Source organism: Halichoerus grypus, chromosome 9 (genome assembly GCF_964656455.1).
Source record: "Halichoerus grypus chromosome 9, mHalGry1.hap1.1, whole genome shotgun sequence".
NCBI classification, from domain to species: domain Eukaryota; kingdom Metazoa; phylum Chordata; class Mammalia; order Carnivora; family Phocidae; genus Halichoerus; species Halichoerus grypus.
The window spans coordinates 129,024,593-129,048,790 of NC_135720.1; the positions used below are offsets into that span (position 1 = coordinate 129,024,593).

General features: G+C 44.3%; 2 protein-coding genes and 1 long non-coding RNA gene across 7 annotated transcripts in view; 2 read left to right on the forward strand and 1 right to left on the reverse strand.

Annotated features, from left to right (window-relative positions):
• The window catches only part of SMIM13 (small integral membrane protein 13), a 211,127-nt gene that overhangs the window by 58,931 nt on the left and 127,998 nt on the right, over positions 1 to 24,198 (forward strand). The window lies entirely within an intron of this gene.
• Positions 10,311 to 24,198, reverse strand: part of NEDD9 (neural precursor cell expressed, developmentally down-regulated 9) — a 180,247-nt gene continuing 166,359 nt past the window's right edge. For both annotated transcript variants that reach the window (XM_036106553.2, XM_036106552.2), the window contains 5 exons: positions 20,293 to 20,394; positions 19,510 to 19,611; positions 17,027 to 18,268; positions 15,573 to 15,662; positions 10,311 to 12,673 (listed from right to left, as the gene is read on the reverse strand). In XM_036106553.2, coding sequence (XP_035962446.1) covers positions 12,164 to 12,673; positions 15,573 to 15,662; positions 17,027 to 18,268; positions 19,510 to 19,611; positions 20,293 to 20,394 — 2,046 coding nt within the window. In that variant the 3' untranslated portion in view covers positions 10,311 to 12,163. The remainder of the gene's footprint in view (positions 12,674 to 15,572; positions 15,663 to 17,026; positions 18,269 to 19,509; positions 19,612 to 20,292; positions 20,395 to 24,198) is intronic.
• LOC118544668 (uncharacterized) overlaps positions 15,437 to 24,198 on the forward strand; it is a 41,432-nt gene continuing 32,670 nt past the window's right edge. The window contains exon 1 of the long non-coding RNA XR_004921710.2: positions 15,437 to 15,546. This is a non-coding gene — a long non-coding RNA (uncharacterized LOC118544668). The remainder of the gene's footprint in view (positions 15,547 to 24,198) is intronic.

Consider the following 24,198-nt stretch of genomic DNA (forward strand, 5'->3'; position numbering starts at 1 on the left):
AGCTCATCTCTGGAGGCACACGATGTCCACCTGCCCTGTTTTGATCGCCCTGCTCTGTCAAGTGGTTGTCTGATTTCTCTACCATATAATTACTATTTTTCCATTGCAGCTAATAAGCGGTCTGTGGGGAGACTGAAGGATGTTTCTCTGCCACTTGGAAGCACCAGTCACTGGGGGAAGTATATGTGTGTGAGGATAGAGGGAAGTCCTTCCCTCCATGGGAATGTAACCAGAGTGGGGATATGTGCTCCTTCCACCTATAGCTGGAAAGTTTGCACATCTTTTGTTATGAAGCTTCCAGACCTCACAGGGCATTTTGTTAGGGCTGAGGCACTGCTCACAGGTAGAGCTTTGGGGCTTCGATGTTTCTGGGAGCTGATGAGTCAAGCTTGCAGTGATGAAATAATAAAGGGGCCGTGATGCCTCCTGAAAGAACAAGGAATGGGAACCTCACCCTTAATGTTGGACACAGGATTTCAGGAAAGGGCATTGGTTCCTTGAGGCAAGACGGCCAGCAGCAGAAGTGGAAATATGGACTGGTTTTACGTCCCAACCTGGGAGAAGTTGCAATGAAAGATTGACTCAGGGTGTCAGAAATAGCCAGTAGAACCTGTCCCACCCTGGGACCCGGGCAGCAGGCAGGCTGGCTGTGAGCCCAGTTGGACTGGCCCAGCCCATCCTCCTGGAGAACATCTTGACTCTGCAGAAGGAGAAGCAGAGCCCGGGAGTCTTTACACACCCCATGAGCATCTAAGCTCTCTCACAGTCAAAATATTTCCCGTGAATACATGTGATAGTAAAGATAGTAGGCTACAAGGAGAGGACCGGGAATGATTTAGGTAAAAAAGATTAGACAAAGGGAAAAGTTAGAACGCAGAGACTCAAGCCATAGGTTATTACATAGTTACTGACACTGGGTATCAAATTTGTCTCTGAACTTCTTGGTAAGAAAGGCGAAAAGGAGAACATGATCTGCGGGTTACAAAAATCCCACCTCCATGACAAAAAGCTTATCAGTTACTCACGAGAAACAAAACATTCCTGATGCTTCCACATGAGTACATCTGCCTACAATTTGCTTACTGGTAATAGAGCTCTTCTTCCATTTAGGCTTTTGTCAGTTTTCTCTGTAATTGACTTTTACCTCTAGGCCGCATGGTTGAAAGGTCTGTAAATGCTGTGAGGTATCAAGATCTGAGTATCAGGGTGGGGAAGAAACAAGTGCTGAGTCCCATCCAGAGAGCGCAGAGGGTGATGTAACAGCACAGTTATCCAAAGCCACCGATTCTAAATCCGGGTACAGAGGGCTTGGTCTCATTACACCAACCTCGCAAGGGAGTACCCTGGAGCTGTGCCCACAGGAAGCTATGAAACATGAAATCCCACCTCAGGAACTTGCAGGCAGAGAAATCACAGCCCTCCAACAACCGTCACCACCACCACCACCACCACCACAAGACAGGCACTAAAGTAAATGATGGAAAATCACTTACATGAAGGGAAACAAAGCAACCAAAATGTATGAGTACTCTAAATCCTGCCCTTCGGAGGGATTTCGATTTTTATTTGTTATCTTTAAAGGTCCTGCAAAGTCCTTCTGTCTCAAAGGGCTTCTCCAGTGTGGGATTGGTAGGGGGCAGTCAGGGATTAGAGTCATTCATTTGGTGAGTGAGCCAGTCAGCACACATGAATTGAACTTCTTGTGTGAGCCGGGCCATGAGATGGAGAAGAAGAACCCAAGATGCCCTAGATCTGAAATATACAACAGAATAGGGCGAAATGCAGGCAGAGAAATAATAGTACTGCTCTGTGTTTGCAGAGCACTCCAGAATTATGTTAAAAGCTGTGGTTCATATATACAATGGAGTATTACTCAGCCATCAGAAAGGATGAATACCCACCATTTGCATCAACATGGATGGAACTGGAGTCAATTATGCTAAGGGAAGTAAGTCAAGCAGAGAAAGACAATTATCAAATGGTTTCACTCATATGTGGAACATAAGGAATAGCATGAAGGTACATTAGGGGAAGGAAAGGAAAAATGAAGGTAGGGAAATCAGAGGGGGAGAAGAACCATGAGAGACTATGGACTCCGGGAAACAATCTGAGGGTTTCAGAGTGGTGCGGGGATGGGTTAGCCCAGTGATGGGTATTAAGGAGGGCACGTACTTCACGGAGCACTGGGTGTTATACGCAAATAATGAATCATGGAACACTACATCAAAAACTAATGATGTACTGTATGGTGACTAACATAACATAATAAAAAAAAAAGTTTATATTCGTCACATCGAGCAAGGTCTGCATTAGCATCCCCATTTCAAAGGCAGGTTAGTGGCCAAATCTGTTTGAGAAACCCCATTGTCCTCCTAGGCTTTTGTTTCCCCAACAAACCACAAGGGGGTGCTGTGTGAGGCTACCCTGAGGGCTCCCCAGTGAACTCTGCTTTAGGTCAGCAAAATGCTGGGCACTAAATGAAAAGCTTCAGAACCCTCCAAGGTGATGCCCAGATAAAGACATTGTTACCTGGAGTGAATGAGCACAGGCCATTTGCAGTGGCAGGGAAATAAAGGAGTCTTGGGGGGGCCCTTTCTAGTAAGGGCAGCCGCCTGGGAAGTGTAAACACACAAGCCCAGTCCCCTTTGCGAGCAACCGGACATGATAACTTTTCTCTAGAACGCTTTCCTCCGCACAACAGGCCCCCACAGGCCCTCTTCTGAATGTTCTTTGCAGACCTTTTGTTTTCTTGCTTGTTGATTTTCCTTTTGCAAACAGGATTGGGGGACCCATTATTCAACTAAAACCTTCTTTTGTCAAATCTTGGGGTTTTTTTCCTAGTGTTGATTGGATGTCTAGACAGATAGGTGGAAATTATTTCCCTGGCGTGCGGGGAGAAGTGGGGGGAGGACAACCTTAACTAAGCTGTCCATTTACATTTTTACATCCTCCTAAAAATACACCCACTCCAGTCCTTTGTCTTGGTATTTCAACATTGTGCAAGACTGGAATACGTTGCTTCTCTTTGCAGTGTTTTAAAATGTCCCACTCACAAGCATTGTTCTTGGAGACTTCAACTTCTTTAATAGGGATTTAAATCACAAAGGGCTCAGGCAGTTCTGAAAAACCTCTGTTATGCTCCCTGGGTCATAAAGGAGACTCATAAACTGCTTTTTCATGGTAGCTGCCGGGGGAGGGAGAGGTGGTGTCTGGTGTCTGATGGTATCCTAACTGCCAGGCAGGCCAGAGAAAATTAGGGGTATGTTTTCATTTAACATCATTCCTTGCTGACTCTTGTCTCCCTGGAAAATTGTCCGCGAGGAGACAAACGAGGGTGCCCTTTCTGTTAACTCAGTTTTCTTAATTATAGTTGTTAGGAGATGGGCTTAAATCGTGTTGTGAGGCATGGGCTCTTTCTTCCCTCCAGGCTGCAGAGGAATTTGTTTTAGAGACTGGTAACAGTAAACCCTGAGATAAAAGTCAGTGTGCTCAATTTTTTTTTGGTTGCCCCTTGGTTTCTCCCCTGTATGCTGGCCTGTACTCATTAAAACGCTCTCAAGGTTGTTTTTTCTTTTCTTTTTTTCAACCACAAAATCAGCGTGTGCATACATGTTCAGGACCTGGGAGGTAAGAAGGTGGGCTTCACAGAGTCTTCTCCTGATACAGTTTGGCGTTTCTTGGAAAACGTTGCTTGCTCTCTCTTGTTCTTTGCCCAGCCTTGTGTTCAGTGCCAGGCTGGGAGAATGCTCACCATAGGCTGCGTCCGTGGAGATGTGGAGAACTTGGGTGCTTCCTAGCTCAGAAGGGGTCCACGTCTGTCCCGATGCCCAAACCAGAAACCCTCAGCCTCGCTCCCTCTCCATCGGGCGCCATGTGCAATGCATCAATCACGTTGATTCCTATACACCTGGAATCTGTCTGCTTCTGGCTCCCTTTTAGTCCAGGCTACCTTTGCCCTTTCTCCTAGAACTGATACAAGAGCTTCCTAACTGAGCTTTCAGGATCCTCAAGGTCCCTCCTCACTCCCCTCCACACTGCAGAGAGCTGTTTTCAGAACAAAGTTGGTATTTGTCTGTAATCATAATGCGGCCTTTTCAAGAAGGCTTCCCCTGTGTTAAGCACCTCTTCCTGGATTAAATCCCTGGATAGGCCAGACAGTATCTTGGACTATATTTCTCCTTCTATCTATATGTATTTTATTTTTCTATCACTTTCTTGGTTCCCATTTCAAAAGTACTTTTATTTTAAAGCTCCTCATACAGGATTGACTTTCCGTTGGGCTTTTGTCTGTAATCTGCCTTAAATTGTTGAGAAGGCATGTTTACTTTTGGTTTCAAACAAAGAAAAGCAGAGAACAGGTCTTCCCTTGCTTTCCTGCTCTGCTGGAGCCTCACATGTTTGCTGAGCAGATAGAGACCCTGGCTGGGAGGCTGGGAGGCTGGGCGGCTGGGTGACTGGGAGGCTGAGAGGCTGGGAGGCTGGGAGGCTGGGAGGCTGGGAGGCTGGGCGGCTGGGAGGCTGGGCGGCTGGGCGGCTCCTTGAGGTGGGACCGCTCACTGTGGCACAACCCATCCCGGCAGCTCTGGCGGCCAGGCAGGAAATGTTCAATGAATAAATGAATCCTTGTTTTTCATGTCCTCTGGCGAATGGCAACCATTCTTTTGTCATATTTCCTCAAAAACTGTGAAGAATGTAGATGTGGTTTATGACTTTTACTGGCGAGGGAATGGGGAAAGTGCCTTTGTCTTCCGGATGGCTCTTGAACTAGCCCCAGGGTTGACACTAAACTTTCTGATTTGACCTTATTTTTGTGGGCCTTCCGGTGTTTCTGTGAATTAACGGGTAATATTGGTTTGAAAAAAATGGAACATTAGAGTTATTTGGGAAATGCTTTACCTCCTTTTTTTAAAAAAGATTTTTATTTATTTATTTCGGAGACAGAGAGTGAGTGAGAGAGAGAGAGAACACGAACAGGGTGGGGGGAGAGTGAGGAGCAGAGGGAGAAGCAGACTCCCTGCTGAGCAGGGAGCCCCATGGAGGCTCAATCCCAGGACCCTGAGATCATGACCTGAGCTGAAGGCAGACGCTTAACCCACCAGGCACCCCTGCTTTACCTCTTTTTAAAATCAACTTTATTAAGCTCTGACTAACATACGATAATGTGCACCCATTTTGTGTGTGTAATATAATTTTGACAAATACCTGCATTTGCATAATTACCCTAAGATTCAAGATGTAGATACAGTACTTGCCCAATATGGTAGCCACTAACCACATGTGGCTATTTAAAGATTTATTTATTTATGAGAGAGAGAGAGCGCACAAGTGGGGGGAAGAGCAGAGGGAGAGGGAGACAAGCAGACTCTGCACTGAGCGGGGAGCCGGACTCTGGGCTCAATCCCAGGACCCTGGGATCATGACCTGAGCTGAAGGCAGATGCTTAACCAACCAGGCGTCCCATCACATGTAGCTACTTAAAATGAACTCAAATGAACTAAAATTAAAAACTGTTCTTTGTTTGTACTAGTCACCTTTCAAATGCTCAAAAACCGTATCTGACTATTGTGTACTGCATTTGACAGTGCACATGGCAAAACATTTCCATTATAAATCTACAGCACTGAAATAAAATGTACCGATCACACCAGAAAGTTCCTTTGCACTCTTTTCCAGATTATTCCCAACTCTCACCCTTGACTTCAGGAAATCACTGATTTGATTTCTGTTACTACAAAATAGATTTGTGTTTTCTAGAGCTTCATATATATGTACTCTTTATTTGGGTGGCTTTTTCTCAGCAAAATATTTCTAAGGTTGATTCATTCATGCTGTTATGTGTATAATTAGTTCACTCCTTTTTATGAATTTTTTGATTTGGTTGCCTTTTTTTTTTTTGTAGTTAACATACAGTGTTATATTAGTTTCAGGTGTACAATATGATTCAATAATTCTATACATTACTCAGTGCCCATCTGATAAGTGTACCCTTAATCCCTTTCATTTATTTCACCCCCCCCACCTCCCCTATTAGTTTGTTCTCTATAGTTAAGAGTTTGTTTCTTGGTTTATCTCTTTTTTCTTTGTTTGTTTGTTTTGTTTCTTAAATTCCACATATGAGTGAAATCATATGGTATTTGTCTTTTTCTGACTTAATTTCACTTAGCATTATACTCTCTAGCTCCATCCATGTTGTTGCAAATGGCAAGATTTCATTCTTTTTTAAGGCTGAGCAATATTCCATTGTGTGTATACACACACACACACACACACACACACACACACCACCTGTCTGCATCTATTCATCTATCAATAGGCACTTGGGGTGCTTCCATTTGACTATTGCAAACAATGCTGCAATAAATGTAGGGATGCATATATCTTTTTGAATTAGTGTTTTTGTATTCTTTTGGTAAATAGTGTGATTACTGGGTCATATTGTAATTCTATTTTTAATTTTTTGAGGAACCTCCATGCTGTTTTCCAGTGGCTGTACCAGTTTGCATTCCCACCAACAGTGCACAAGGGTTCCTTTTTTTTAAATTTAAAAATTTTTGAAAGATTTATTTATTCACAAGAGAGAGAGACAAGGAGACAGAGAGAGAGAGAGAGCGAGTGAGCAGGGAGGGGCAGAGGGAGATGGAGAGAGAAACTTTAGCAGACTCCTCGCTAAACTTGAAGCCTGATACGGGGCTCGATCTCACCACCTTGAGATCATGACCTGAGCCAAAACCAAGAGCCTGATGCTCAACCAACTGTACCATCCAGGTGTCCCATGAGGGTTCCTTTTTCTCCACATCCTCACCAACACTTGTTGTTTCTTATGTTTTTGATGTTAGCCATTCTGACAGGTGTGAGGTGATATCTCATTGTGATTTTGATTTGCATTTCCCTGATGATGAGTGATGTTGAGCATATTTTCACATGTCTGTTGGCCGTCTGTATCTCTTTGGAGACATGTCTCTATATGTCTTCTGCCCATTTCTAAATTGGATTATTTGTTTTTTGGATATTGAGTTGTAGAAGTTCTTTATATATTTTGGATACTAACCCTTTCTTGGTTATGTCAAGTGCAAATATCTTCTCCCATTCTGTAGGTTGGCCATTTTGTTTTGTTGATTGTCTCCTTTGCTATGCAGAAGCATTTTATTTTGATGCAGTCCCAATAGTTTATTTTTGCTTTTGTTTCCCTTGCCTTAGAAGAGACATATCTAGAAAAATGTTGCTGTGGCAGATGTCAGAGAAATTACTGCCATTCACTCCTTTTTATTGCTGAATAGTATTCCATTGTATGAATAGACCACAATTTATTTATCTACTCACCTATTGATGCCATTGGATTGTCTTCATTGCAGTTTTTTATGTGGACATATATACTTCAATTTCTCTTGGGTAAATACCTATGATTGGAATTGCTGGGTTATATGGTAAGTGTATGTTTAACTTTATAAGAGATTGCCAAACGATTTTCAAAAATGGTTGCACCATTTTACATTCCTACCAGCAGTGTAGGGGAGTTCCAGCTGCTCCATCTTTACCAGTTATTACTGATAATTTTTTACTTGTTCTATTAATTACTGAGACAGGAGTATCTAAATCTCTACCTATAATTACAGATTTTCCCTTTCTCCTTTCAGTTATATCAGTTTTTGCTTCATGTATTTTGAAACTTTGTGACTAGGTACATACACTGTTAGTAATGTTTCACTTTTTTTTTATGAGTTGACCCTTTTATCATGAAATGTCCTCCTTTATCTCTGTACTCAATTAATTCTACTTTGTCTGCCAATATAACCACTCCAGCTTTTTCTTTTTTAAATCACAATGTGCATGATACATCTCTTTCTATCCCTTTGCTTTTTTTTTTTTTAAAGATTTTTTATTTATTTATTTGAGAGAGAGAGAATGAGAGAGAGCAAGCACATGAGAGGGGGGAGGGTCAGAGGGAGAAGCAGACTCCCTGCCGAGCAGGGAGCCCGATGCGGGACTCGATCCAGGGACTCCAGGGTCATGACCTGAGCCGAAGGCAGTCGCTTAACCAACTGAGCCACCCAGGCGCCCTCTATCCCTTTGCTTTTAAACCTACTTGTGTATTTTTATTTAATGTAGGTGCCTTTTAAGTAGTATACAGTTTAGTCTTGCTTTTTTTTTTTTTAAAGATTTTATTTATTTATTTGACAGAGACACAGCGAGAGAGGGAACACAAGCAGGGGGAGTGGGAGAGAGAGAAGCAGGCTTCCCGCCGAGCAGGGAGCCCGATGTAGGGCTCGATCCCAGGACCCTGGGACCATGACCTGAGCCGAAGGCAGACGCTTAACGACTGAGCCACCCAGGCGCCCCAGTCTTGCTTAAAAAAAAAAAAAATCCAGCCTGAGAATCTCTGACTTCTAATTGGAGTGGTTAGACCACTTACTTAAAAAAAAAAATCATTGTAGGAGGGTTACAATCTGATGAGTTTTCACACGTGTGTACCTGCGAAGCCATCACCACAATCAAGAAAATGGGCATTTTCATCATTCCCAAAGGTTTCCCCGAGATCCTTTGTAATCTCTCCCACCCTCTCCTCTTTGCGGGACACCACCGATCTGCTTCCTGTCACTATAGTTTGCGTTTTTAGAATTTTGTGTAAATGGAAACATACCTTGTGTATTCTGTTCTGTCTGGCTTCTTTTACACATCATAATGGTTTTGAAATTCTTTCATGTTGGTTTTGTTTCCATTTTTTTGGTTCCTTTTTGTCTCTGTGTAGTATTCCATTGTGTGGATATACCACGAGATTTTATTCATTCACACAGATGAGCATTTGGGTTGTTTCTAGTTTTTGGCTATTACAAATAGAGCTGCTATGAACATTCTTCTTCAAGTCTTTGTATGGACATAGGTTTTTATTTCTCTTGAGTAAATACCTAGGAGAGGAATTCCTAGGTTGTATGGTGGGCATAGATTTAATATTTTAAGGAACTGCCCATCTATTTTCCAAAGCATCTATACCATATCTCCCCTGTCCATCAAGTTGGTATGGCTTGGGGCGCCTGGGTGGCTCAGTTGGTTAAGCGACTGCCTTCGGCTCAGGTCATGATCCTGGAGTCCCTGGATCGAGTCCCGCATCGGGCTCCCTGCTCGGCAGGGAGTCTGCTTCTCCCTCTGACCCTCCCCCCTCTCATGTGCTCTCTCTCTCTCTCTCTCATTCTGTCTCAAAATAAATAAATAAAATCTTTAAAAAAAAAAAAAAAGTTGGTATGGCTTGCATTTTTAATTTTAGTAACTCTATTTGGTGTGTTTATATTTCATTTACTTATTGCCCATTCATATGTCTTCTTTTGTGAGGTTTCTGTTCACATTTTTTTGCCCATTTAAAAAAATGTCATTGTCTCCTCATTCCAATAAATGTTCTTGGCTGATGTATGTGGTGCAAATATTTTCTTCTGGTTTGTGGTTTGCCTTTTGGTATTTTTAACAGTCTCCTTAGAAGAGCAAAAGTTTAATTTTGATGAAGTCCAATTTATCAATTTTTTTCTTTTATGGCTTATTTATTTATTTATTTTTCTATGTAAGGAAACTTTGTCTACCTGAGATCACAAAGACTTTCTCCTATGATTTCTTCTAGAAGTATTACATTTAAGTCTATGATCCATTTCATTTTTGTGTGGGGTGTAAGGTAAGTACTTATTTTTTTCCACGGAGAGATCTAGTTGTTCCAGCAGCATTTTTTCAAAAGACTTCTATTCCCCACTCAAGTGCCTTGACACTTTTCTTGAAAATCACTTCATACTTATAGATATGGGCAAAATGGTACAAGGTATACTCAAATACCTTACCTACAAATCTTAGTAGGAGACATGTGTGAAAGAGTAGGCTAAACATTAAAAATAATTTATGTGGTTATGAATCTCTAATTTTCATCAAAAATTTTTCTTTTAACTCTTTCTTTTTTATGTCTCTTCCAAAATGAATTAAGTCATTCTCTTTGATTCTAAAACCTCATGAATGGCAACATCCATATTATGATAGCAGAAGTCATTCTACCCATCACTTAAATGTACAGGCTTTTTGGTGAAGCTAAGTCTTGTTCCAGATATTTGGGTTTGGCAACGTTCACAGATCCCAGAATGTTCTTCAAATGTAAATATGCTCTGAAGTGATAAAAAATGAAAAAACAAACAACTCTCAATTTTCCTAAGAAATCCAGATCTATACTATCAATACGATAACCATAATTTAACTTTCTCTATTAGGAGTGCCCAATATGCCAACATGCAATTCTTTGACAAAGACAAGAATAAGGAAAAGAAAACCCAGTGCCTATGGAAATTGAGATTGAAAAATTTAATGATTTAAAAATAGCCTTTATATACAAGATGGGGAAGAGAGTAATACAGATTGAAATTTTGGTTTTGAAAACGTGAAATGTCACCACTTAGCTTAGAACAAGTCTGTCATCTCCTAAGAAACACACATTATACAATGAACTCTATAGGGACACCTTTCAACTCCTTCTGCTGAGTTCGTTTTCAGAAATCTCCTTTCTCCACACATGCTTGCTTGTCATATAACGATACATTTTAATCATCTCTTGACGGAATGGAACTTGGAGAACTACAATAATGGTTGTTTCGAAAAGCACCTTCTGTGATGTTTTGCTGATTTTTTTCACACTTAGATCACACATTCTTTTCTCTAAAATCTTTTCCTGTTCCAATGATTTGGCTGTTTAAAACAAGCAAGCTTAATTAAGTCAAGGCATATATTGCAAATAAAAACGTTTTCAAATAGGCTAGATGAGAGCCTTTAGATAAGAACTGGACTGAAAGCCTATAGGTAACATGCTTCCTGACTTGTTAATATGTGAATACATTTACCCACTAGGTTGGAAGTATTTCATTTGCCCCAAGACCAATCTGATGGCTCGTGGGTATGTCTATGCTCTGCCAACACCAGCAGGTGTAACAGGACAGACTATGGAATGGGCGCTGTGATGAGCTGTAGGACGGTGGTGGGCTGTATGCACAGGCTCATGGGCCAGACAGAATTGTAAAGACTGGATGGACTGAGTGTCGGGTCAGCAGCTGCATGTTTTAAGGAAGGTGCAAGATCGAGCAATGAATTCCCTTAGAATAGGATGTGGCCTGGTGGCTCTAACCTTTAAGTGACCAAAGAACTGGGTGGTTTTCCTCAGGTAATGGAGGTAATAGCACCTAAGTGAACGTTGAGTGTCAGAAGGCCCTCTACTTACAACTGGCAGGTGGAACCATCCCTTCTTTTTGTGGACAATGGCAGTCTGATGTGTCTTTATGAATTCCTGCTACAAATAATATGGTTTTTGGAAATCTAAAAACACCCCTTGGAAAACCTCATGGCCAAGTCACTCATAAATGGAGACGATCAAAAAGCCCTGTGGAAAACTTTTGCTTTCCTTTTATTGCGATGTCCTCTCTGTGTTGAAACAACCTAGCCCTAACTGGGGATATGGCCTCTACACACTTCTAAAATATCGGTGCTTGGGTTAACATATACTTCCTGAAACTTCTCTCTTATTTATATATATATATATATACTTCTCTCTTTTATAAAAAGGCTTTTTCAATCACAAGTGAGGCATTTTGCCACAATGGGCCCAAGACGGTCAGTTCTGAAAGGGGTTTCCAAACAAGAACAAATCGTGCCACGCCTTGTTGTTGGCAGGTGAACACTTACACGCATACTGTGCTTCCCAGACTTGGAAGTGACAGGCTCAGGATAATCGCTAATATATGTAGAGCAATATTACAACTAACTGGTATGTTTTCTAAAAAAAAAAAAAAAAAAAAATGCAGCATTAGGACGTGCTTACTAAGGTGCTTCTTCATTCATGTTTTCTAATGGAATGTATCGGACAAACAGCTACAAACAAACACCAATACACAGGCATACACACGCACGTGGACCAGTTTCTGTACAGTTTATGCCTTAGATGCTTCTGTGTTTACATAAGAACCACATAGGAAAAAAGAAAAAATTCCCCCTTTAGCTCCCTGAATTTCTGAATGTTGTCTAACCCATGAAATGTTAAAATAGTTCATTTTCATATAAAATTATCTACAAAAATAGATAACATTTACAAAAACCAGATAGCATTTCCAGTTTTCCTTAGTAGCGCACTCAGTCCCCGCTTTCCCTCCTTCTCCTCTCAGAAGGTGGCCATCTCCAGCAAAGAACGCTTGAAGAGCTGGGCGTTCCTGGACAGGTCTGTCACTTGGTGCACCATCTCCTGCAGGGCCGTGGTGCTGGGGTAATGGAGGGCCGCCGTCTTGGTCGCCATCACGATCGTCTTGAGCTGCTCGCAGAGCTGGTTGCTGGAGTTCATCACTTTGTTGCGAATGTCCTGGGCCGCAACCTGCCTTGTCAGCGTGTCCCCAATGAACACCAGTTTGTGTGCGCTCAGGATGACAAACTTGCTGTGGGCCACGAAGATGCGGGGCGGCTGGGCCGAGCTGACGCAGCTGAAGAGGGCATCGATGGCGTTGAGGAGGGAGATGTAATGGGTCTCGCACTGGTCGTAGTAGAAGCAGAGCAGCTGCCGATCCTGAGCGCCCACGCTGCTGTTTGTGGTCGGGAGGCTCTGAGAAGGCTTCCACTTGGAGATGTCGTTCTCCACGGGCTTGGTGATTTCTTGTTCCAACAACTGGAACTGACTTAGCTGCAAGGGAGAGACAAGCAGATTTCCTGAAGGGGAAGGCAGTGTGCTGTCCTGGAAATTAACCAGGGCTTGGAGTTCAGGGACAGGGATTTCAATCCCTAATAAGTGGCAAGTGCCTATTAGATGGGACGCTTTGCTTTCCTAAACTGTAAAATGTAGAGGTTGAGAAAGAGGATCACTAAGGAATCCTTCAGCTCAGGCCCCTGTGGTTGGGTATTGGTCTCTTCTGCCCTAAGGCTGGAAGTCAGCTAGCTTTTATACTCAGCTCTGTTACCTGCACCTTTATGAAAGTTCCATGAGTTAACATTTACAAAGTGCTTAGAGTGGTGTTTGGTCTATCCTCGTTTCTATGTAAATGTTTATTGAACATTGAGTGGAGGCGAAGGAAAATCAAATGGAGGGATCTCTTTATCAAGTAAATCACTGACAGTTGGCTCCTTCTCTGGGAAAGCCTTGACTCTGTCCCTTCCAGACTCTTAGCTAAATGACCATCCACGACCCCTTTCTGTTTCTCCTACTCTTTCAGTCAAGATTTGTAAATGTTATTATGCAGCACTATGGGAGAGACTAGCGCCTATAAATACATGTGCAGTGTGGAAAAGAGCATAGCTCTAAGGGAATCTGAATGCTAATTGTTCATCAGAGCACTTAGCCACCCGGAGCTGTTGAAAGAAAAGAACCTCTCAAGCAGTCCGACTCAATGAGTGTTAGCTTTCTTCTTTCCTTACTGCTCCCAGCTGGTGTATTATTTAAACTGCAGTTATAATAGTCTCATGCTATTCCACCAAATCTCAGGGGAGACCCTTCTTTTGCAGGTAATGACTACCTATGATCTGAGCTTAGGACTCCACGATCTTCTGCTCCAAGATAGAGCTCAGTCAGAATAGGGATAACCTCATCCAGCTTCTCCCCCAAGAAATGCACAGTGAGCTTTCCTTTTCAACAGAATCTGCTTTCTTCTTAGAAATTACTACGGTTTCAACAAGTTCCCTAAAGCCCTGCAGTCCTACTTGGCCAAATGCCAAAGCAGACATAAACAGATACAGGGTGATGTTTGAAGACATTTTGCTTATGCTTTTGCAAATATGTTCATAAATATATCATCTTATTAGATGGCGAGGTGGGGGAATTTTCTCATTTTATATAGAAGTAACTGAAGTTCAGGGAGATTAAATGACTTGCCTAAGGTCACAGAGTTGGCTGGTCAGAAAGCAAGGATTAGAACTCTGGTTTCCTGGGGCACCTGGGTGACTCAGTCGGTTAAGCAACAGACTCTTGATTTCAGCTCAGGTCATGATCTCAGGGGTGTAAGATGGAGCCCCTCATTGGGCTCCACACTCAGTGTGGAGTCTGCTTGAGATTCTCTCTCTCCTTCTCCATCTGCCCCTCCCTCCACCCCACTCACACTCTTTCGCTATCTCTCTTAAAAAAAAATAAGAAAATAAAATATCTTTAAAAAAGAAAAAAAGGAACTCTGGTTTCCTGAGTGCAATGTGACAGTTTGTGTCTCTACCTGCCATTTCAACTTAAAAGGCATGTAAGTCCTCAATCCATTACTCTTTATTTTTATGCCCTGTACCAGCAATACTCATCATTATCAGCCCCACTCATGCCCAACTCTTGAGTGAACCTGCCTTGCCCAAATCCCTTGTTTGAGGGCTTGGATATATTTTGAACACATTTGATCTTGCCCTCATTCTCTTAGATTGGACCAAGAACAGCCAAGCCATATGCTTGTGTTGTAGGAGATAGATGATAGATAGATAGATAGATAGATAGATGATAGATAGAGATGGCCCAATCAGACTCTCTCTTTCTCTCTCTTTCTCTTTTTTTTTTAGGAATTTGATGAACCACAGTAAGGAGCTATCAGCTGAGGATGCTGAGATGAAAAGCCATCTGTGGAAAGGACTTTGAATGGCCATTTATGGGTTCTGTAAAGTTCAATGGGAGCCAAATGAGTAGATAAGCAGAGGAAACTGTCAGACAATAGAGGAGAAGAAAGCAGATTTAGAGAAAAGGAAGTACAAGAAGGAGAGAGAATTTACAGTCCTAGCTCTCATCGGACTTGACTGTATCTGCATTTTCTCTTCCTGCATTCCCCTACTATGGCCTTACTATAAAACCTGTTTGCTTGGGCTAGCTTGACTGGGTCTTGCTTCTTGAGACCAACAGCCTTAACCTAAAGAGTCCTAACATGTTAGATGTACAGAAGTAACTGGAAAAATGGCTGTTTAGACATAATCCAGGTACACCAGCTGGATTGCTAAAGCTATAAACTTTCTCTTTGTTCTTATCCCCTATTATAAGCCTTGGAGCTTATTATTATTTTTAAAGATTTATTTATTTATTTATTTGAGAGAGAGAGTGGGGGGAGGGGCAGTGGGAGAGAGGGGAGGAGAGAGAGAGAGCAAGAGAGGGAAAGAGAGAGAAGCAGACTCCCCACTGAGTGTGAAGCCAGATGGACTTGGGGCTCGATCCCATGACCCTGAGATCGTGACCTGAGCTGAAATCAAGAGTCGGACACTCAACCAACTGAGCCACCCAGGCACCCCAGAGCTTATTATTTTTTTAAAAGATTTATTTATTTGAGAGAGAGAGAGAGCATTCGGAGAGGAGCAGAGGGAGAGGGAGAGAGAATCCCAAGCAGATTCCACACTGAGCATGGAGCCACGGAGCCAACATGGGGCTCGATCTCAGGACCCTGAGAGCATTACCTGAGCCAAAACCAAGAGTCGGGACGCTTGATCGATTGAGCCACTCAGGCACCCTGAGCCTTGGAGCTTATTTATGCCCAAGAATGCTGGAAGGACCAAAATCATGATCTTTTGAAGGGCTACCTTCCTTATGAAGTGGGAAACCTGCAATACTAGGTAGGTTTTGTCCTGGTTGAACGTACCTGATGATGCTCCAGCTGCATCTTGTTCTGTTTGATGATATTTTCTTTTTCCAGCAGCTCTTTCTGTTGCCTCTCAAACTCCTCCTTCCCCTGTTGTTTTTCAACATAAAGAAAACATTACATCACCCCTGTGATTCACTTGTGCTAACACTTTCATTGACAAATGTGTAAATACCCTCTAGTTTTCCATTGCCTTGGCCCTGTTAGGCCCTGTTAGGCCCTATGAACGCCAGTCAGGGATGGCGCACTCCCCTGCCAGACTTCCAGAATCCCCGCATAGGGCAGGGCTAGAAACTAAAATCCGTTTCCACGTGGGGTACCACCATCTCCGCTCCACTTTACCTTTTTGGGAGATCCACGCTCCCCTTCAAACCTCCTTACACAGTACTATTTCTCAGGGTTCTTCTCTAACAGATTATATGCAAACCCATAAACCTCCTAACGCAGGTCTAAATGGGGTCCACACTGCACTCCTGGTTTCTTCGAATCATCTACAACTCTAGACCAAACCAGTATTTCCCAATATGCAGAGCTGAACCACCCTCCAGGGGAATGGTGAATGCCCCTATGACCTCTCTCCCACACCCTTCCTTAGCAGTGGGGGGTGGGAGGTGGGGCTCAGCTGTCTCCCTTGCCAGGTCTCCTGTATGCACGGGAACTGTAGTTAGTTCAACAGTTCTTAGGATGATCCATCCCTCTCAGTCAAATGGAAGGAATGGCCGAGGAAGATAGCATGACAAATTCTGAATAATGGATCTTGGACAAATGTTTGAATTCCCCAAAGTGAAAGGGATCCCAGGTCAACGTGGTAGAATTTCCACTCGTAGGAGGCAGACTGTGCCTGCCCAATTCCCCATGTGCTGGTGACGTTCTAGGTCAACTGACAAACGCCCAGTGTTCCTCAAGGTAAGCCTGAGGTGGGGTGAAGTTTTTCTGTAAGTAATCAAACACACAAACACACGCGTTGTAGGGCTGAAGGGACTTGAGAATTTCTCTAGTCTAGAGTTTTCATTTTTCTTTTAACAGTGCCTCCCTCCTTCTTCAAATAAAATACCATGCAGAACTCTATCATAAAATGCAAATAGAGGTGGAGCTGGCGTGATTATCTGAAGGCCCACGTTCCTACTTGGGGAGTCCCTTCCTACTTGGCATATCAATGAATCACTCCAACCCCGTGCTCCATTCACTTTGCAAATGAAGAAATGACGGCCCCAGGAGGTTCGCAAAGTCGATCACACAGTTAGTGTCAGGAAAAGGTCTAGAACTGATTACTCAGCACTCTCAGGCCAGCGTTCTTCCTACTGTACAATGTCGCCTCCCTCTATGAGCTATGGATTCTGCTCTTGAACCGTTAACAATGTCGCCTCTGGCAGTCCAGCCTACCAGCCGTACGCGTGTCAGTCCCAGGCTCCCTGAATGAGAACATAGACGCTTTATGAGCCTGGTTTCCTTACCTGTAGGTGGACGTAGTCATAATCATCCATCCAGCTCCTTTCAGAGCCGTCACTGCTGCTACAGTCAGGAGGCTGGTCCTTGCCCAGGCTTGGGGGCAGTGGCTTGTGGAGGGCCTGGGCCTTGTGGTCCCCAGGATGTAGCAGCTGCATCTGCAATGCAGGATGTGGGTACTCCGTGGAGTTCATGATGTTCTCGGACCCACTCTTCACAGGCGAGCTGCCAGGGCCCGGTCTAAAGAGGGCCTCTGCGTTGGTGTTGATGGTTGTGGTGAGCTGCTTGGCATCATCGGGCACTGTCTTTGCCACCATCACAAACCGGTCCAGGTCATCACACTTGTTCTGGGGCTTGTTGACGGCCAGAATATTCAGGGACCAGCTGCACTCATTTAAGTCGTGGCTGGTCTGGCTCAGGATCTGGTGGGAGTCTTCCATTCTTTGGAGCTCCCGCTTCATTTTGTTGTGGAGGATGAGTTCGGGGAGGCAGGAAGCATTTGCTACAGCTCCCTTGGCAAAATGGAGGTAGTCCCTCACGAACAGCTCCACCTTGTCCACGGACGTGCGGATCTCGTTGATGTGTCGTTCCATGTATCCGTAACATCGCCAGTCTGTGGTCACCAGTGCCATGAGGCTGGAGACGCCCATCTCCAGGGTCTGCTGGAGCCGGTGAAGCCTCTCGATGGCTGTGTCTGGATCCAGCAAGAGCCTTTTGTCCTGAGATGGGGAGGCTGACAAGGAAGATTCCTTGGAGGTGGTGGAAGATGTGGACATGTTGCTCCTGGTGCTGCCCGTGCTGGAGAAAGATAACCGGTTGATACCATCGACCACGTCCTGAGAGCCTTTGGCATCTGGGGGGTTGTGCAGAGGGACGTCATACACACCATCTCTTTCTTCAGGGTTTGCTTTCTCACTGGTTTCTGTTGGCGGCTCCAGAAACTGAACCCCTCGCGGGATGTCGTAGGCATCGTTCTGGGGACCCAGGGACTGTCCCAGCTGTGAGGGCGGGTGGTTCAGCGAGACGCTTTGGTGTCTTCGTGTCGCCAGGTCAGCGGCTCCCGGAGCATCACAGTTATATTTTATGTGAAGGTCCTTCCCCATCGGCTTGGAGCTGGTTGGGGGGATGTCATAGACGCCCTCGGGTCTGACGTCCAGCCTTCCAGCTTGTCTCACTGGAGGGGGGAAATCATACTCTTTTTCCCTAAGCCCTGCCTCATCTCGGCAAGCAGAGGGTGGGATGGCATATACCTGAAAAGCAAGTAGAAAAGGAGCTGTTATTTGTTCAGCTGGCTCATGCGAACGTGCAGAAACTGAAAAGGACTTTATTTTTTTTTTTTAATTTTTTTATTGTTATGTTAATCCCCATACATTACATCATTAGTTTTAGATATAGTGTTCCATGATTCATTGTTTGTGCATAACACCCAGTGCTCCATGCAGAACGTGCCCTCCTCAATACCCATCACCAGGCTAACCCATCCTCCCACCCCCCTCCCCTCTAGAACCCTCAGTTTGTTTTTCAGAGTCCATCGTCTCTCATGGTTCTTCTTCCCCTCCGATTTCACCCCCTTCATTCTTCCCCTCCTGCTACATTCTTCTTCTTCTTTTACTGAAAAGGACTTTAAAATGAGGCTAGAATTCTCAGTCTTCATCACTGGCTCCTGGCTTTTCACCTTCCACTCACTTCTGGCCCGTGTTTCCCAAGGCTCTGCTCTGCTCTATTCTCACTTCCCTCATCCTTGGACAAGAGCATCCTTCCCATGGCCTCAGTGCTGCTTGTGTGTGGACCCCTCCTGGATGAGTTGCCCTCCCTGGGTCCCAGTCCCGTGTTTCTGACCACCTCCTGGGTCTCCTTCCTCGGCTGATCCAGGCAGGGAGGCAGACTATGCATTCACACACAGGACAAGGCATTGGAAGACCTGAGGTCTCTCCCTGGATCTGTCGGCTGTGAGATGCTGAATAAGTGGCTTAAATGTTCCGACGCACAGTTCCCTTCTCTGCATAATGGGGATAACTGTATTTCCTGTGCAGGCATACCCCAGCGGACAAGAGAGGGCATCAAACGCAGCAACCCCTATCTATGGACTGAGGACGCTGTAACACTTCCCATAAATATGAGATATGTTCGCTGCTTGCAAAACTGAATTATTTTAGCTTCTTACTGGCTCTCCTTGTCGACTACCTCATTTTTAATGGAATGCCCTAACTATGGAATTGTTAGACTTACCTTTGAGATTTTTTTCCTTTCCCCTTTTTTTTAAAGTAATCTCTATGCCCCATGGGGGGCTCGAACTCACGACCTCGAGATCAAGAGTCGAATACACCCTGACTGAGCCAGCCAGGCACCCCTATTGCCTTTTCTTCCTCCTGTTCATTCTCTCATAAAGACTAGTTTTTCCCCTTTGGTTTGCCCTTCTTGTTTTACTCTAATAAACACACACACACGCACATGCACCCCTTTTTTTGCTGCTCTGTGGCAGCTCACTTACCCCTTTAGTAGGAGGGATGTCATAGACGCCTTGAGGTTTTATCTCTCCCACTGGGACTGAAAACACAGAGCCTTTCACTGATGATGGAGGGATATCGTACACCTGAAGAGAAACACTTGCGTTACCCAGAACAGAAATGTCGTATACGTGTCATTTCTTACACTACCAAGCCTTTCACTATGGATTTATTTGCCAGGTTATGTATACCTTTGCTCCATGTCATAAGGGGTTGGTAGAATTTTTCTTTTTAGATTTCATGTTCTTTGACTTAGACTGAGTATAAAAATGATCTTACATGAAGTATCTACACTGTGTGGACTTTATTTGTTTATTTATTTGAGGCAGAGAGAGTGAGTGAGTGAGAGAGAGAGAGAGAGAGCATGAGCAGGGGGAGGGGCAGAGGGAGAGGGAGAAGCAGGCTCCCCGCTGAGCAAGGAGCCTTACAACATGGGGCTCCATCCCAGGACCCTGAGATCATGACCTGAGCCGAAGTCAGCCACTTCACTGACTGAGCCACCCAGGCGCCCCACTGTCTGTGCTTTAAACTGTAGTTTAAATTTTACATTTCCTGAACGAAAATGATAAGCGATAAACGCTTTGTCAGATACAGGCCTAGGATTTCCTGATTAAGCAGATCCAGAAAACATAATTTAAATAGCATTGTTGGAAATGGCTTCTGGATAGTTAGCTTCAAGTGAAACATGCGTCCTTGGTGAACTTCCCTTTGCTCTGTAGTCCTGAAGGAACGCCACCCTGAAGCTCCCCCGGTGTGCTGGTACGTACCCCTTGTGTGGCGTGGGAAGGAGGGATGTCGTAGATGTCCTTTTGGTATCTGGACGGGTACTCGTACACGTAGCCCTGGCCTGTCCTCACGGGGGTTACCACCTGTGGGCAGGAAGACAGAGAGGTGTAAAATTCCAAGCCCCAGTCCTGAGTGACTCTCTTAGCTTCCTAACCAGGCACTCCTCCGTCACCTCTCCCCCATAAGAAGAAAGAAAGAAAAACACGGAAGGGAAGGGAGAAAAGGAAGGAGACAAGGTGACATCAAGTCAGAACACTTTTAAATCCCCTCTTGAATCCCAATAAAGAACAAATCCCTGAAATAGCTCCATCCCTCATCCTCTTGATGACAAAACCATCTCAAAGTTGGTCCAAGTCTCAATTCCCAGGATGTACCTTAAGGGAGAATCATTTTTAAATTATGAAATTTTAAATTATGATCCTGGATCATCCCTTTGAAGCACCAAAACCACAGCATAATGAAAAAGAAAACTTTTTTTTTTTTTTAAAGGCTCTGAAACTATTTGTAAAGCGAATAATGCAAATAGAGAGTTGAGCTACTTAAAATTCCTCTCATGCCTTCCCCAGGACGCCTCTACATGTGACATTATTATTATTATAACAAATTCCATAGATCACTAGAGTACTTTTACGAAGCCAACAGCTCAAGAAGCCTCCAGGAGCTTTCAATCCAACCTTTGAAACGAATGACAGACCTAGTCAGGAGCCACCAGGAACAGAGTTCAGGTCTCTAATCATTTCCTCATTTGCACCAGGGAGGCGGACATCCCAGACAGTACCTATGTCCAAGGGATGTGGGAAGTCAAACACACTCATCATAACTCTGGCATCCGGGACCAATGCCAGTAAAAGGACCCTCACCCGGCAGGCTAGTATTTTCCCATCTACCATCCTTCCTTGTGTCCTAAGCATTGGCAGAGAACTTACTCGAACTGAAACTCATTTGGAAATGTATTTAATCCTCCAAGGTCTTCTAAATAACCAGGGTTTTGTGTCTGCCTAACCCCTGCCCCCTGAATGACTAATAGTGCCCCCCGCTTAGTATTGCCTATTTTTTTTTTTTTTTTTTTTGAGAACGGGCATTGTAAATTAGGCAGAGTTGGTTCTTCCTTAAGAAACCATCATCTTTTATCCTTTCCCTAATGTGAAAATTCTGGCATCAGGCTGCCTATGAAACTATGTGAAAAATGCTCGCGTACATCTTATGCTGAAGTGGGTGGAACTCAGCCAAAAGCACCAATGCCCTTCTCCCCAGGGAAGCTCTAAAACGCTGAAATCCCTGGTGCTTGCAGCTCATTACTTCTTGCAACGAAGGTAAAAGAGATTAGTATTGCAGTCACCATCCCATCAAATCTCTCCACTGCCTTGGGTTTAAGAAAAGGAATCTATGGCTTTAAACTTTGTTGGCATGGAGCATACAGAACTATTTATAGAGTGGCCACCGTATTATGCCTAGCAAATCTTCCTTTTAAAAGTGGCGTGCCCTTTGTTCCTAGGGCCCTTATATGATTTTTTTTTTTTTTTTTCCACTCACTATTGTCCAGGAGAGAAGTGAAGTATCTTCTCTGAGTGTATCTCATCAGCCCCTCTATTTATAGCTCTCTATTTTGGCTTTATAATAGAACCTGCACACAACACAGCTTTTGTTCAGTCCGAAAGTTTCTAAGAGTGGATTCTGTCCGAGGTTGCCAAGTTAGTAATAATGCTAATGGAAAACCAAGGCTGGCTGTGCTGAAGGCATCTTTAGTTTAAAGATGGGAAGGGGGGCGGGGGCTGGGAGATAGAAGGGGTGGTGCCGGGATCTGAAAATAGTCCTTGGTGAGATGTAAACATATGGCAAGACCTCAGAAAGGCGGGGCCCTAGACAAAGCTTTTCCTTGCCTTTGTGGCTCTTCCCTGGCAGGGAGCATTAGTGCTTCCCGGTATTTAACTTCTCACTTCCTGACAAATGTCACAAAACCTCAACTTGCTCTCTCTTTCTCATTTGGAGGATGCCTGTGGTCATCTGGTTTTTAAAAACTTTGCATTCCAAGCCAGTCATTTTCCTTGTTTATGCATTAAAAGAAACAGATGGTGAAAACCACAGTGGGTAGGGGGGGGATGCCAACAAAATGAAGTCTCCCCCAAGTCCAGCATTCCCGATGGTACCATCTAATTCTCGCTGGTCCACAAATAGCATTTAAAAGGGACGAGCGTTTTGCCTCTGGTCAGACAGCCGGGGCACACAGCGATCCGCTCTGTAATGCCTGAAGGAACGAGGAGCTGGAAGTCTTCTCCTTTTGGACATTCTCCTCCTCGACCCGTTGCTTGGGTGGCTTTCATGCCAATTGCGTGTTCTCTCCTCAGAGGAAAGTGCTGACTGTTCTGTACCTTACAGAGTATCCAGTTCTGTGGTCATAAGACCTTTTCTTCCTGCTTGACACAGTACACAAAAACCTCTCTACTGTCCCAGAATTACTGAACTTTAGCCTCGGAGGAACACCAGGCTCTAGCTAAGGGGATGTAACTTTCGGAAGCATTCTCCTGCGTGTTTGCAAGGGCAGGATCTTGATGGCATTCCTACAGAAACGGCATTTCAAACCTAATTTTCTCAATGAAACGAAGTCAGGTTTTTCATTTCCTTTCTTCCTCCGTTGGTTTTTCTTTTGTGCTTTCCTTTTATTCTGTGTATTTATTTATAGGTACAAGGGCTTAGCCTTAGGAACCTCTTAGTTCATTAGAATTGATGCAAACGGGGCTAGAAAGGGGGGAATTCCTGGGGCTCTCAGACCAAGGGCTAGGGCAGGCAACCCCCTTCCTGATGACCCTGGCAGAGGATTTGCATTTTCCAAATACGGATTTTCTGCCCCGTGAGGAACCTGACCGGTCCTCAGATGTTAGTCTACTATTTTTGTCAACTAACTGAAGAGTCTGAAGGTGGACACTTTGAGAAGAGAGGAAGGGCAGATGCAGACATTTAGGAAAGGAACAGTCCATTTAATAAATCTCCCAAAGTGCAGAAAGTGGGGTTAGGTTAGCGCTCTAATTATGTGCTTGCCTAAAAACAAGCAAACACATACACGGTGCCCCCCACCCCACACTCTGATGTGTTTGATTCTCACCATTTTCAGCATCAGAGCCTGGGCACCAAGAGCTGCTTTTAGAGATGATTTAAATCCCTCCAATGTCTCCTAATTTTGAGAGCCGTGCATGCTGAAATTTTAAAAAAGGGTGGCAGCGATGTGTGAGTCAGTGAGCTGGAAGAGAGGCCCTCGGGCCGGGCCACTTGCACCTCCCCAGTCCTTAGCCTGGGCTTGTACCTGTAACCCAGCAAGAGCCTGATGCTTAGACGCCTGTGGGGCCCAGCAGATGAGGTGGAGGGAGAAGCGAGCTGGGATCTTGCGCTGGGGAGACAGAACTCACAACCTCCTGAAGGAAAGCAGCCATTCCTCAGCTCCAGCCAGCTGCCATCCTGAGAAAATATGCCCCGTGTTGCTAAGTCTCTCAAATTTTCAGAAGAAGCCAGAAATCTGGATTTTTTGACGTGAAATCTGATTTCCAGAATTGGCTCAAATATTTCAAACAGCGTCCTGGCCAAATGAAACATGTCTGTGGCCCTCAGGGGGCCCGTCTTGCCTTCATCTATGTATTTCTGCCCTCCTCCCTCAATACCTTGAAAGTCTCTGAGGGCAGGTACCAAAAAGCTCTTTAGCAATTCCATTCCTTGGCAAGACTGAACTCCACCATTTTATACAGATGCCCCGCGTCCCCCACCTCTGTGCCTTCACTCACGTTGTATCTTTCTCCAAGATATTCTTCTTCCTGTCCTCATAATTCACATTTTATTCGGCTTTCAAGGCCAGGCTGAGTGACTCTCTCCCATGGGGCCTTTCCAGACAGATAGAATAC